Source organism: Calliopsis andreniformis, chromosome 6 (assembly GCF_051401765.1).
Source record: "Calliopsis andreniformis isolate RMS-2024a chromosome 6, iyCalAndr_principal, whole genome shotgun sequence".
NCBI classification, from domain to species: Eukaryota; Metazoa; Arthropoda; class Insecta; order Hymenoptera; family Andrenidae; genus Calliopsis; species Calliopsis andreniformis.
In genome coordinates this window covers 7386316-7398410 of record NC_135067.1, presented here as the reverse complement: position 1 = coordinate 7398410, position 12095 = coordinate 7386316, and the positions used below count along the sequence as shown (strand labels likewise).

At 39.8% G+C, this 12095-nt stretch overlaps 1 protein-coding gene across 1 annotated transcript; it reads right to left on the bottom strand.

Moving 5' to 3' along the window:
• Positions 1-2184: 2184 nt before the first annotated feature.
• LOC143180952 (uncharacterized) lies at positions 2185-8661 on the bottom strand. Its single transcript, XM_076381017.1, has 5 exons — positions 8642-8661; positions 4690-4876; positions 3069-3223; positions 2758-2868; positions 2185-2674 (listed from the first exon to the last, which is right to left on the bottom strand). The coding sequence occupies exons 1-5, from the start codon at positions 8659-8661 to the stop codon at positions 2512-2514; spliced, it is 636 nt and encodes a 211-aa protein (XP_076237132.1). The 3' UTR covers positions 2185-2511.
• Positions 8662-12095: the final 3434 nt, after the last annotated feature.

The window sequence follows — 12095 nt, the reverse complement described above, 5'->3', positions numbered from 1 at the left end:
GGAAATTTCTAGCTAGGGGTAGAACAGAGATAGACATTTCTAGATAGGTGAAGAAATTTTTAGATACGAGTAGAAATTTCTAGATATAAACAGAAGCTTCTAGATAGGGGTAGAAAATTCTATCCCTCTTTTGGCTATACGTAATTAGATCAGTGATGTAGTACTTGTAGGTAGTATAAGACGCTTTTTGGTCAGACATACAATCAATGTTAGCGATGAGACTAATACTTAGGAGAAATCATGAAATGTGAAATGAGGATATCGTCAATAGATTGTTAAGATTTTTCCCACAGAAATGAATCCCAACACACCACTCAAGGCATTTATAAAAGCAACAATTATAACAGTGATATGGTATCTCAGAATCAAAGCGAATAACTGTATTATCGTCATGTACTTTTATCTTCCTTCCCTCTCTCCTTTTATCTGTTCTTTGTATACCTTGCCTTTGTACCGTTACTGTATTAAACAGGACTTCCATTTATGATATATAATAAGAATAATTGCTTTAGACATGCAGTCGAGTTGTCTCCTCTTTGTTTTCCTTTCTTGGCCCCTGTTCAGTTCGCCTCGATGCCCCCCCTTCCCTGCCGCGTTATCAGGATCGTGACACGACTCGGATGGTCTTTGCGAGTGAAATGTTCCTCGCGAAGGCTTCAAGGCCGACAAGATACTGCCTCTCCTCTCACTTTCGTGCCTCTCGCGCGCGTATTTCTACCGGTCCCCCTTCGGTCCTTCTTTCTCTCTTGCCCCTCTCTTCTGTTGCTCACCCCATTTCCCCATTTCTTTTCTTCCTTCTTTCCCATACGATGGCATTCCCACTATATTCTCGAATATCCCAAAAAACACAAGTTTTTTACTTACCGAGCTCTCCTTCGTCGCTGCTCGAAGGATTCCAGCCGTTCACGAATGACTAAGCAATTAAGCCTGCAGATGTGCCGCGTGTAGAAACTGACCTTTACGTGCTCATTAAAAACTAGGTTATTCCAGGTTATAGAATTAATCTGGGTTACTCTAGGTTATAAGAAGGTTAGGCTCAGTTAAACTTTAGAGGTTGGGAGCCTGCTTCTGTGAAAGATCTAACTCGGGAGCATGTTCGTTAACATAGAAGCTGGTGATCTTAGCACAGTTTAAGCTGGATCATTAGAGTTTAGATCACGCAGACTGCTTAGTTGAAGCGTTTTGAATATGGTAATCCAATCAGCCTAAACTGGAATTAATGTCTTTCAAAGGGACTTATTGTTTAGGGTAAACACTGTGGGATTTTGGGGATGTGCAAGGATAGTATACATGTTTAACTTCTCAAATTAATAAAAAATGGCGAGTATGTATATAATCATCAACCTGAGCGTGAAACTTGCCTTTGTATCATAGCTCTCGTTCGGAACTTTTCCAACAAAAGGTGTTTTCATATAACTAATCGCTAGCACATATGCCTATTCATGATCCTAGATAGCAAGGCAATACAAGAGATTGCTTCTCAAATTTCATATTCTGACCAGTCAAATGGGATTAAAGCTCATTTGTTCCCAACTGTATCTAGAAGCTGCCAGGTGGTAGCAATCCTACAACAATCTTCAACTCATAATAACACTCACCAAAGTAAAAACAGAGTACCAAACGGCAACAGTAATCATCACTCAATCTAATAGATGTCCCTAATAGGTATCTACTGTTTCAAGTCACAAATGTATGTACACACCTCCGCTTCTCTCGCCTAAAGACTTAAGTAGGACAACGCACGTGATAGGAAGATTTGGGAGTGGTAAGGTAAGCTAGGCCGGGCGCGGGCGTTTTGTCCTCGCGAGATGTATAAAAGATGAGAATGCGAAAGTGCAGATGGAGCACGCCCTCGGCATTCCGAAGCCGCTCGTTGGAATTTCTCTTGCCACTGACACATCCTACAGCACCCGTATGTAAATATGTTCTGGAGCGGGGTCCGCGTCGAGAAATGTAATTTACGAGATAAGAATCGCCGTGGCGTTAGACGCACGGCGTTTCCTAGGCTCCCCAAGGTTAGCCTATCGAGGACGCCCACGAACGAAAACCCTGAATAGACGCAAGGTTGCCGTATTTTTCCCCAGAAGCGAACGAACTAGACGCACGTTGTTTTCCGCAGATTTTATTGTCGCATTAATTTACATTTATACACTGGGTACCTCGAGCATTCCGTGAATGGCAGCCTTCCTCTATATACATGTGGTATTTCGTTTTCCTTTTTTTTCTTTTTTTTAAAAAAGCGCTTTTCGATGTGAACGATATTTCACCGATCGTTATCGTTATCGCGAACGATGCGACCCAGCCGTGCCTTCACCGCGTTTTTTAGTTCGTCGACGTGGAATGTTGGAGCGGTTGAAGGAGGGGGGACGTTCGTTGCAAGTGTCGCGTGTTCGTCTGAAAGAGAATTCGACTCGACTCGAGATCGGCGATGAGCTTCGATCGCCGGGATTGGATTCGTTTGTTCCGCTTAGTCAAGAAAAGCTGGGAAATTGGCGTTTCCCCGCAAAGGATCTATCCTCTGCGATATGGTTTCGGCTTCACTTGTACCTCCTCTCGTTGGGTCTCCTCCACCTCCTCCTGCAAAGGTTTGCCCCTCGTTCCTCCGAACCTGCTGCGTCCCGACGTTTTCGCTTCGCTGGGGCCGCTGCTTTTGGCGCGATTGCTTGCGGTCGTCCTGGAAAAGAAACAGCTCGATAGTCGATTCTACGAGCTTGGAATCTGCGTTGACTGATTGAGTAGAAAGGAAACGAGTATTACTTGGATTTAGGCGTGGTCGATTCCGAGACTGATGGACTGGCTGTGTCTCGGTGACTGGGTCCGACCTGAGCTCTCCTTCTCTTCAAGGCGGCCAATAGATCTTGATTCGATCTAGAATTGTATGTTGACAGTGGTTTTTATAGTTGTCAGTAGAGTTAATCTTCGGGTCAGATAATGCTCACGCGAACGAGGGAGATAGAAAAGAGGGGCACAGTGATACCTCGTTAATTGATCACTGTTCTCCCACGTTAAGTGATCAGTAGTCACTGTAGTTTCTGTTCTTAGACTAGGTTGACAAAGAGTGAGAGTACCTGAAGGGTCTAACTCCACCACGAACTTTTTTGGAGGCTTCCGTGGTGGTAGTGAGTACTTCCTCCTGTTGCTCTGGATTTTCTTCGAGCTCTTCTTCGCCCTCTTCATCCACCTCGACGGGATGCTCGACGGGCTTTGCTGTTGTCGACTGTGTCTGTGAAATGTACGAGGAATTGAATTATGGTGAAGTATTATAAATTCATATCCAGACATTTATGAATATTTAGTCTAAATATTTATATCGTAGATTCGGTAGAATTTAATAGTGTTTAACTAACGAAAAGCATTTTCAAGGAAAAATATAAAATATGTATACAAGCTAAGATGCTAATTAATCTTTATTATATCAAGGTAGGGTCACTCAGACTTCAAATACAAACTTTCAACAATTGAAAATTGAAACGAATATCTATTTACAAAGTCTTCGAAAATTGATAAATTAAAGAGTTGTATATTTGAAATTAAGAAAAGTGTAACATTTGAAGATTTGAAACTTTGAAAGTTTCCGAATTTGACCATCTAGGGAAAATAATGTTGGAATCTCTATGATACCCTGTGATATGTTAAGAGTTAGTAGTTGATAGACCTAATTCAGGTCTTGCAAAATGAAGTTAATTTCTATTTCTTTAGACTGAAATAAACTGGGATGCAATCGCTGGGAACAGGCGAAAGCAACAACATTCTTTCTTCTTCTATCAAGACAAAAAAAGAAAGAATGTTGTTGCAGGTTGCCTTTGCCTGTTTCCTACGACTGTATCCTACTCTATACGCGACTTTATCTCTTTTTTCTTACGTCTTTGAACAGTAGTTGCATGTATTCATTTTTAACGTAGGAAAAGTCGATATTGTCATACATAAAAAACTTACTTGCTCCAATATGGAACCAGTTTGGAATGGTTAACAAACTATACATTGTAATGATACTGTACGGGGTGTTCGACAACAGGTGTCAGAAATTCTAGGAAGTGTACCAAAATAAAAAAAAAATCAATATTAAAATTACGTTTGAGACTTCGTTTCCAAGTAATTAGCTGTTGAGAAAATGCCTAATATATTATACACGTGACATGTGTCTGACTTAAGAATCCATTCTTCTGATATCGCTCCGTTTGATCTGACTAATGCATGTTGGCAGTAGAATAAGTCCCAAGTCGGACAATTCAATTACGAAACTACTTATTTTTGTCTATACTAAGCAGTCGAAGTTTGATTATTTACTTTCAAGAAATTTAAAAATACTATTTGCTATCTTCAACTAATTTCTCAATCCAGTATTACCTTATCTAAATTTGACTACCTTTTAATCAACATCTTCTCTAAAATACAAATAAAAACTGTGGTTCCCTAAGAATACATTAATTCTACAATAACGAATCACAGACATAATACAAATTAAGTTCAAAGTATGATTACCTAAACATGTTTACTCCGTCAACCTTAACAGGAAAGAAAAACTCGTGAAATCTTTCACAAAACGTCTTATTGATTCATCTGATAATGATTGTCTACCTACCAATTATTTAATTTACGTATTATATTCTTTTCGCCTTGAATTAACTTCGATCAATGCAGCCTAAGATATCAGTAACAAAAGATTAATATTAAACTACGAGCACTTACAGTCGCCGCCCCTTTTCGACCGACAGCGGCAACGTTCACTCGGCCTCGCGAGGACAGCAGCCCTCCCAGCCGACCGGAAGTAGGCCTAGCTGGCGCTGAGGTGACTGGAGCCGCTGGTTCTTCCTCATAATCGTACTCCTCTTCTGCCGATCTGGCTACGGCTAGCAGGCAACCGATTGTCACCAATCTGCGAACCGTCGATGAACATTACCACGCGATCGCGTTACGTTGCAACCTGTTGCACATACGCAGCGAGGAGAGTCGAAAAGCGAAGATTTCGAGCGACAGTGAAAGGCGGCTGTACATGCTAACGATTGATCGTTGAGAGCTAGGAAACACTCTCCTTTACGATTAAACGCCAGCGGACCGAATAATCGGGCATAACAGGAAGTTCGCGATAGTTTCGCTATTTATCTGTCTGGGCGCGAACGAGGATTAATATTGCAACAGTGTCGCATCTGTGGTTCCACACGTCATAATGACAATTACGTGAATGTTAACGAAACTTTTACTTGGGAACTGGATTGTTTAGAGTGTTCTTCTTTCTTTAGGATTTAGCTTTCTATTACAGAGCTCTATAATAAATCTTAACTTTCTATAATATAGAGGTACACACTTTTAAATGGTCCGATTTGTATTGGAAATAGAGGTTACCATGAATGTAAGTGTAATCTTCATGTTGCGTGAGGAGTAAAAGGAGTAATCTATATCAGATGTGAAATAAAACGGCAGAATCTAATTTATATATACAGGGTGTTCTTCAAATAGGGGAATAAATTTTGAATTATAACCTGCTATGTTAGTTAAGTAATCTTGTTAAAATTTAAATAAGAGATTTATTATCGCGGAAGTTTATTGATTATTCTGTCATGAATTCACAACTTTTTAATATTAACTTCCGTGATTATTAAATAGTTTACGTGCTTCTATTTAAATAAGAAGAGATAGATATACTTCATAAGAACAGTTCACAGTCGTTTCCGATCAATCTAACATTTATCGCAACGTTAGTATTTCTTTTTCGAGACATAGAAATTTTTTGTCTGTAATATTGTGTGGTAAAAGTACGTATCGTGTGTACAACTACTGTGTCTACTGATATGACTTTCCCTCTTTTTATTAGAAACATGAGGACATAATACCTATGATTAGGTAAGTTAGCTTGTTATTAGTACCAGCACACAGCGTAGAACAAGAGGTAGTATCCATCTCTAAATGAACATTCGGTCGTTAAAGCAATGTTTATCAATTTGGTTATTTATTCTTTGATAATACCTCATAAGCAAATATTTACGAGTTATATATGGATATTAATATATAAACTATAAAAGAAACATTTTCTCGAAAGCATTATCGTAACAAAAATGTACATATTTAATTCAGTCCATGGAAGTCTTAAAACGAAGTCTTCTCTATCTTCCTTTGTTAATCAGGAATAAGAAATAGTTAAATATGAAACATTATTGCACTATTTAATTGTACAAATAAATAGAAGTAATTATATCTAGGAATTGAAAAATGTTTATATAAGACTGAGAAATTTTTTCTTTCATAGAATTGCCAAATCTCAGCTATCCATTTTAAGAACACCCTATATAGATAAATTAGATTCAGTCACTTTATCCTATTCCTGACAGCAATGTTACATTTTTTGCACACGTCACGCATCATGATGATAAATTATACGAACAGAAAAAGACTCCTATTTACAAATTGAACTACTTATCGATTTTTTTTATAGACATGACTTTCTACAAACGCAAACCAGGTTTTGTATTTCAAATTATAATACGCATTTGCAATTCATTGCGACATCGATGGAAATTGAAAGTGTATGGAATGTTGACAATAACAATACATTCTTACTATACTATTTCTTTATAATATATTCTATGACATTTTCGAAAAACGTATACAGGCAAAATAAAACCTAGAATATTCAACGCTTCTAGAATCACAAAACCCTAGATAAAGATGTCCACTTTTCCAATGACTCCAGTTACTTGTATAACTACATACATTATAGAAACTACATAAAGTAAGTTTCACATATATTTTTATAGTTCCTTTCATCGTACCATCTAAACTGCAGGCAGGCTACATACTTTTAATACCAGCATCTTACAAATTAAATTCTATAAGCTACAAGCGTTCAAAAGGACTCAAACTGCCTAACCCAAACCTATCATCACACGATGAATACTCAGAAACCTCTAAGCTATTTCTATAAAATTAACAACACTTATCATTAGTGCTCAAAACTGTTCCAAATACCCCTAAAAGTCCTACCATACCTAGCACTAAAAACTGCCCAAACTACCCCTAGAAAGCCAACTATACTCAAACATTTCATACAAACCCGCTCAAACGCATTATTCCTCAAAGCTTCCAATAATCTCTCATCGAAACATCCAAAAACCCTTCCCCTAATTCCACACATTCTTCCCCTTGCAGACCCACCATACAACCCGCAGAGTTTCCCTACAGCCATCCAGATTCCCAAAAGATCGAGCAATCTTTTCGCAAAAATTTCTTTAAGCGCAGCGGCGCGCAACTTTCGCCGTTCGACGAGATCGAGAATAGACTGCAAGGACGGTTCGCGAGGCGTCCTCCCGCGTTGGAAGGGGGCGAGCGGGGGCAGAAGGAGCAGGGACAGCATACAGTTAGACGGAATCGGCAGGCGAAACCGGCGTGCACCGCGAGGCGATACTCGCTGAACGCTCCTCGCCGTAGATCCGCGTACGCCGGCTGGATTTTGACCTGTGACATTCACGTACGAAACTCACTTTCTCTGGTTGGCTCGTGCACCGAGCGCCACTCGCGGGATTGGCCGCGGCGATCCGTTACAGCGACGTTCGCGAGCAAGTACGTGACACGGCTGACAAATGTCACCGAAAGGGACGAAACTCGGCCCGCCTCGGCGAGAATTTCGATCGGTAAAATTCCCTGCTTTCGTTCGAAGCTTCACGTCGGACGAGACCGATTCGATCGAGTCCTACTCCACGGTCAATGGAGTCGTTGCCCGTTGGCTTTCTCGCTTCCCTGACGCAACGCTCGCTCGGCAACTCGGGCGCCTATTGTGTCACGGCGTCACGGTCGTTCGTTTTCGTGGTTACAGAGAAAAACCGCGCCTTTGGGAAACGTATTTCGCGGGCATCGCTTCAGAAGGAGTAGAGGGGCAGGTGGGATCGCTGGGAAGACTGTAGCGACGGGGTTGCGCAAGCAGCTCGTTCCGATCGTTTTCACCGAACCGACTTTTCGCGTCCGTTTCCTCGGCTCCCTCGAACTCTGTCCGCGTCCAGTCCCGCGTTAGAATAATGTCAAGGAAAAGCAACGGTAATCGAGTAGGTGTCGCGACGTAATCGGTATTTTTAATCGATGTCGATTAGGTTCGGCGTGAGAGTAGACCACCTGGCCAGTAGTCGCGTTTTCTAATGGATTTCCTGGTTAGAACCGGAGGCCAGTGGCTACTGTCCAGGTTTGCATAACGCGCCTTTCTGCATCCTGTTATTACTGGGTCCGCTCGGTCGCTCACTTGCGCGGGCCTGGAGTGTCTCTATCGCGGGATCTCTTCTCTGGGTGGCTGAATACGAGCAAACGTTCGAACGAAATTCGCGCGATCCGATTATGGACGGCGTGCCGATGGAGGAAAGGCTACTTGCGACAGACACCGAATACCACGGGCCACCGTTCGTTAGAGTAAATATACCTTTCGATCGCGCGCGACTGGCCTTGGCGCGGGCGCAAATCGGTCACCACAGACTGGACGTGCTTAACTGCAAGCCTTCGAGAAATTTGAAGAACTTGGCCGTCCTCGAAGCGTGTTTAGGGACGCGTGGTGCTATCGTCGAGCTTCCGTGTTTGGGCCCGCTGCGAAACGGGCCCCTGGGCCGCGCGGAAACTCGCGAAAATGGCGGCGAGGACGCGACTAGGAGGGGCTCGGTATACTCACGCGAAGAGTGCAAGCTTCATGGCGTGCGTTGGATGGCCGTGTCGGTTCGCTTGAGGATAGCTCGTCCCGGAAGCTGCCCTTCTGCGGCTGCAACGTGCCTCGAGTGGAAACGGCTCGACCGACTGTTACCACGGGCGCGAACCCGCGAGGAATGAATATCGAAGCGATGTAGAGGGAACCGAAAGCACACCACTGCAATCGCGGAGGCTGTGTACTTTGGAGTGCCGAGGCGAGTTTCCCCTTCCCTCTATATATATGGCACTCTCACTCTGCCAGCAACCACCCGTGGCCGAACCCATCCACCTATCGTACCTGCGCGACTTTGATATATCCTTCGCGACACCCGTGTTGCAGGCGCGACACGCGATATCCCGGCCATTATTCGCGTCCATGGAATTCCATCGAGCGAATCCTCCAGGGAAAAAATACTGACGTCTCTGGGTCTCGATTGAGGACCCAGCTTGTGCCTTGATAGTTGCACACCTCTCGAGAGAGACTTGAACATGTTTAGAGGTTTACTCGATGGCGGAGGAAATTGAAAGTAGTAAACAAAATTGCGACTCAGTCTTGGGATATAGTCTCAGGATTGTAGGTGCAAATGGGACTTCCAATAGAAACTTATTTAATTTTGATGACTTAAGTCGTTGGGGACTATGCAGCGAAATAATGCGATTTTTTGATATACTTAAGTTTCTTCATTCTTCTAAAAAATAGGAATAGAAAACTAATCGAAAAATTTATTCTGCTTTTTAAATTATTTAATTCGTTTGTTGTTTTGTTAAAAAGCAAAATATTATATTCTTCTCTGCTTTTGAGCAGTAGTTTGTTTGTAACAAAGTGTAAAAGAAAAACTGAATTTGATAAGGTAAATTGGTTGAAAGAAAGTGCAAGTGAATTGTTACGTTATGAACGTTGCTCCTTTATGGCTTAATTTAATAATAAGTCCCTAACCTTCGCAACCCTAACCCTCATTTATGATGTTGCAAAGTTTAACATCGAATGTTTTTATCACCGATTATACAGTATTCTTTCGTTTTATGTTCAATTTCCTGTGAATGTTATATACTTGATGGAACTTAATTGCTATTTCTTAGAACTGGAATTGAGGTTACCATTGAGTTAGGATTCTTGATGCCAGATCAGCTATTGACTGTTGTGAAAATGACTTGGTCTTAAAGATTTTATAGGCATTAATTCATAAAAGGTACAAGATGTAATGAGATATTCTTATTTTGTTGCTACTGTCAAAGGAAGTTTTCAGATTGTAATGTCTTTTGACTATTTGTATCGTGCCTAAACCAGTTCATTTGATTCTGGTCACGTAAGTACAAATGCATGCTAGTGAAAACGTCTAGGATTGGTTCTATATGTCCTTTTCCTGTATGCGACTGATTAGGTTGCTGATACGATTGTGATTACGTGGACAGAATCATATGAATACACTATACATAAATTTTACATTTCAACTGTATATAATCTGATCTGTAATCTACTTGTGAAAACAAATAATACTACAGCTACTTGGTATATATTGCATAGAATTCAATCCTTTGAGAAAGTCTATAGAAGTTTAAGGAGTTTAAGGAATAGTTTGCTTCAAAACATTGATTTAAATAAATGAAATAAGTCTAAAAGACTTGATAGTTAAATGTATTCAGTCAACTTAACGCTATCTGATTATGATTTACTTAGGATGTTTTAAAATCACTTTAATATCAAAAAATTTGAAAAAATATGTTTAACAATTTCTGATACAAAGGATATTTGTTATAATAATTCGATCAAAATTTAATAAATTGCATAGTATAACACGTTATAACTCTATAGCGAGTCAATACTATATCGGTTAGGAAACGTTAACCGGTTAAAGGTTGATGTCCATTGTTTTCTAACTGGTAGCGTATGACTGTCCATTGAAACGATCTTCAACAGGTTGCGCATAGTAATCGCGCCAAAGGGTATGAATATTATCATGCAAAATCCATTGAGGATCGTTTTGATGGATGATCGCTTTTATTGCCTGGACAAATATTCTTCATTCTTTCTTTATGTTGCTTACTTTCTTAATGCAGTTACAAAACTTGTACTCATTGCTGCTTTCATATTCCATTTTATAAATACAAAATACTATTTACAAAGAATTTCTATTATAATATCATTAAAATGCTTCTTTTATTTCTCATAAGAATTTAATTTATATACAATAACTTCAAAGGCTTTCTGTATATTCATTATTCATCCAGTGAAATAAAAAATTATCCACTTTTGTATGAGCTAGTGCTACGTAAAAATAATTAAATATATTGTATAAATACAATTGGAAGGGATACGCTATTACGTGTTTTTTTGTCAAAAATTTGCATACATTCGGGATGAATACTCCAATCATGCAGTCAACTGTGTTAAGAAAGAATCTTAAGATGCTTCTGCAGGAACTTAATCACACATTGACTGACTGTGCCCAGCGTTATATTAATGTCGCAAAGATACTATTTGTATAGAATGATCGATTTTTACAAATATGATCAGTGTTTAAATTACTGTGTCGTTAAGAAGAAAGAGATCTATCATACACATGTTAAGTTCGCTAAATTTTCGTTGAACCTATAAGAGATATCAAAACCACATTATAATCATAAATGTCTTTCCGTGGAACTAATCAAATCCGACTGTCATCTTCTCAGCTCTCAATAACATACGTGGTTAAAATTTGATTCCAATATCTCCTATAGATTTCACAAAAAGATCCATAAAATTAAAAACTGTAACATGAGCAACCACATAATTAATCTCCAACACAACCAACACAGATAATTACGAGTAGCGCCAATACCAATCACCAAATCGCGCAGCCTACCATGTGCAGAGTGTTTGATAACAGATATGCAAAATTTTAAAAAGTGATTCTATACGCTGAAATAAGAGAAAAATCAAGAATATCAAAATCGTGTTTGAGGTTCCGTATCCAAGTTATTGCTGGTTGAGAAAATGCCTAAAATACACTTAAAGTGTGTCTAACTTAAGGACCTCTTTTACACGAAAAAAATTGTTAACTTGAAATTGTTGAAGTCTCTTATAGAATTTACGAAAGTACTCTAACAAGCTTGACTAATAGAATCAGTAAGAGTCGACTTTGTAGATTTAACAAAACTACTCTTACTGTAATCAAGTTACCTTTGCAAATTTTACAAAGGTCTATAACAGATCTTGCAAAAGTCTCTTAACTAGATTTAAATAGGGTAGACTTTTGCAAGATCTGTATGGCCATTGTTTCCATGTACTGATATCTCTACGTCTGATCTAACTAATACGCACTGGCAGTAGAATAAGTCCCAAATCAGACACAATTATCACACATTTTACTCCTTCACAATTACTAACTCAGAAACAAAGCCTTCTACGCATTTCGGTCATTCTTAACTTTCGTCTCGTTTTATCATCTAGAATCGCTCCT

What these genes read in the sequence shown, in the direction of transcription:
- LOC143180952 (XM_076381017.1), bottom strand. Translation starts at nt 8,661, where the DNA reads ATGAAGCTTGCACTCTTCGC. An exon ending in GGTGGAGTTAGACCCTTCAG is followed by an intron (nt 2,869 to 3,068) that starts GTACTCTCACTC and finishes ATACAATTCTAG; the next exon opens with ATCGAATCAAGATCTATTGG. An exon ending in TCGACCACGCCTAAATCCAA is followed by an intron (nt 2,675 to 2,757) that starts GTAATACTCGTT and finishes TTTCTTTTCCAG; the next exon opens with GACGACCGCAAGCAATCGCG.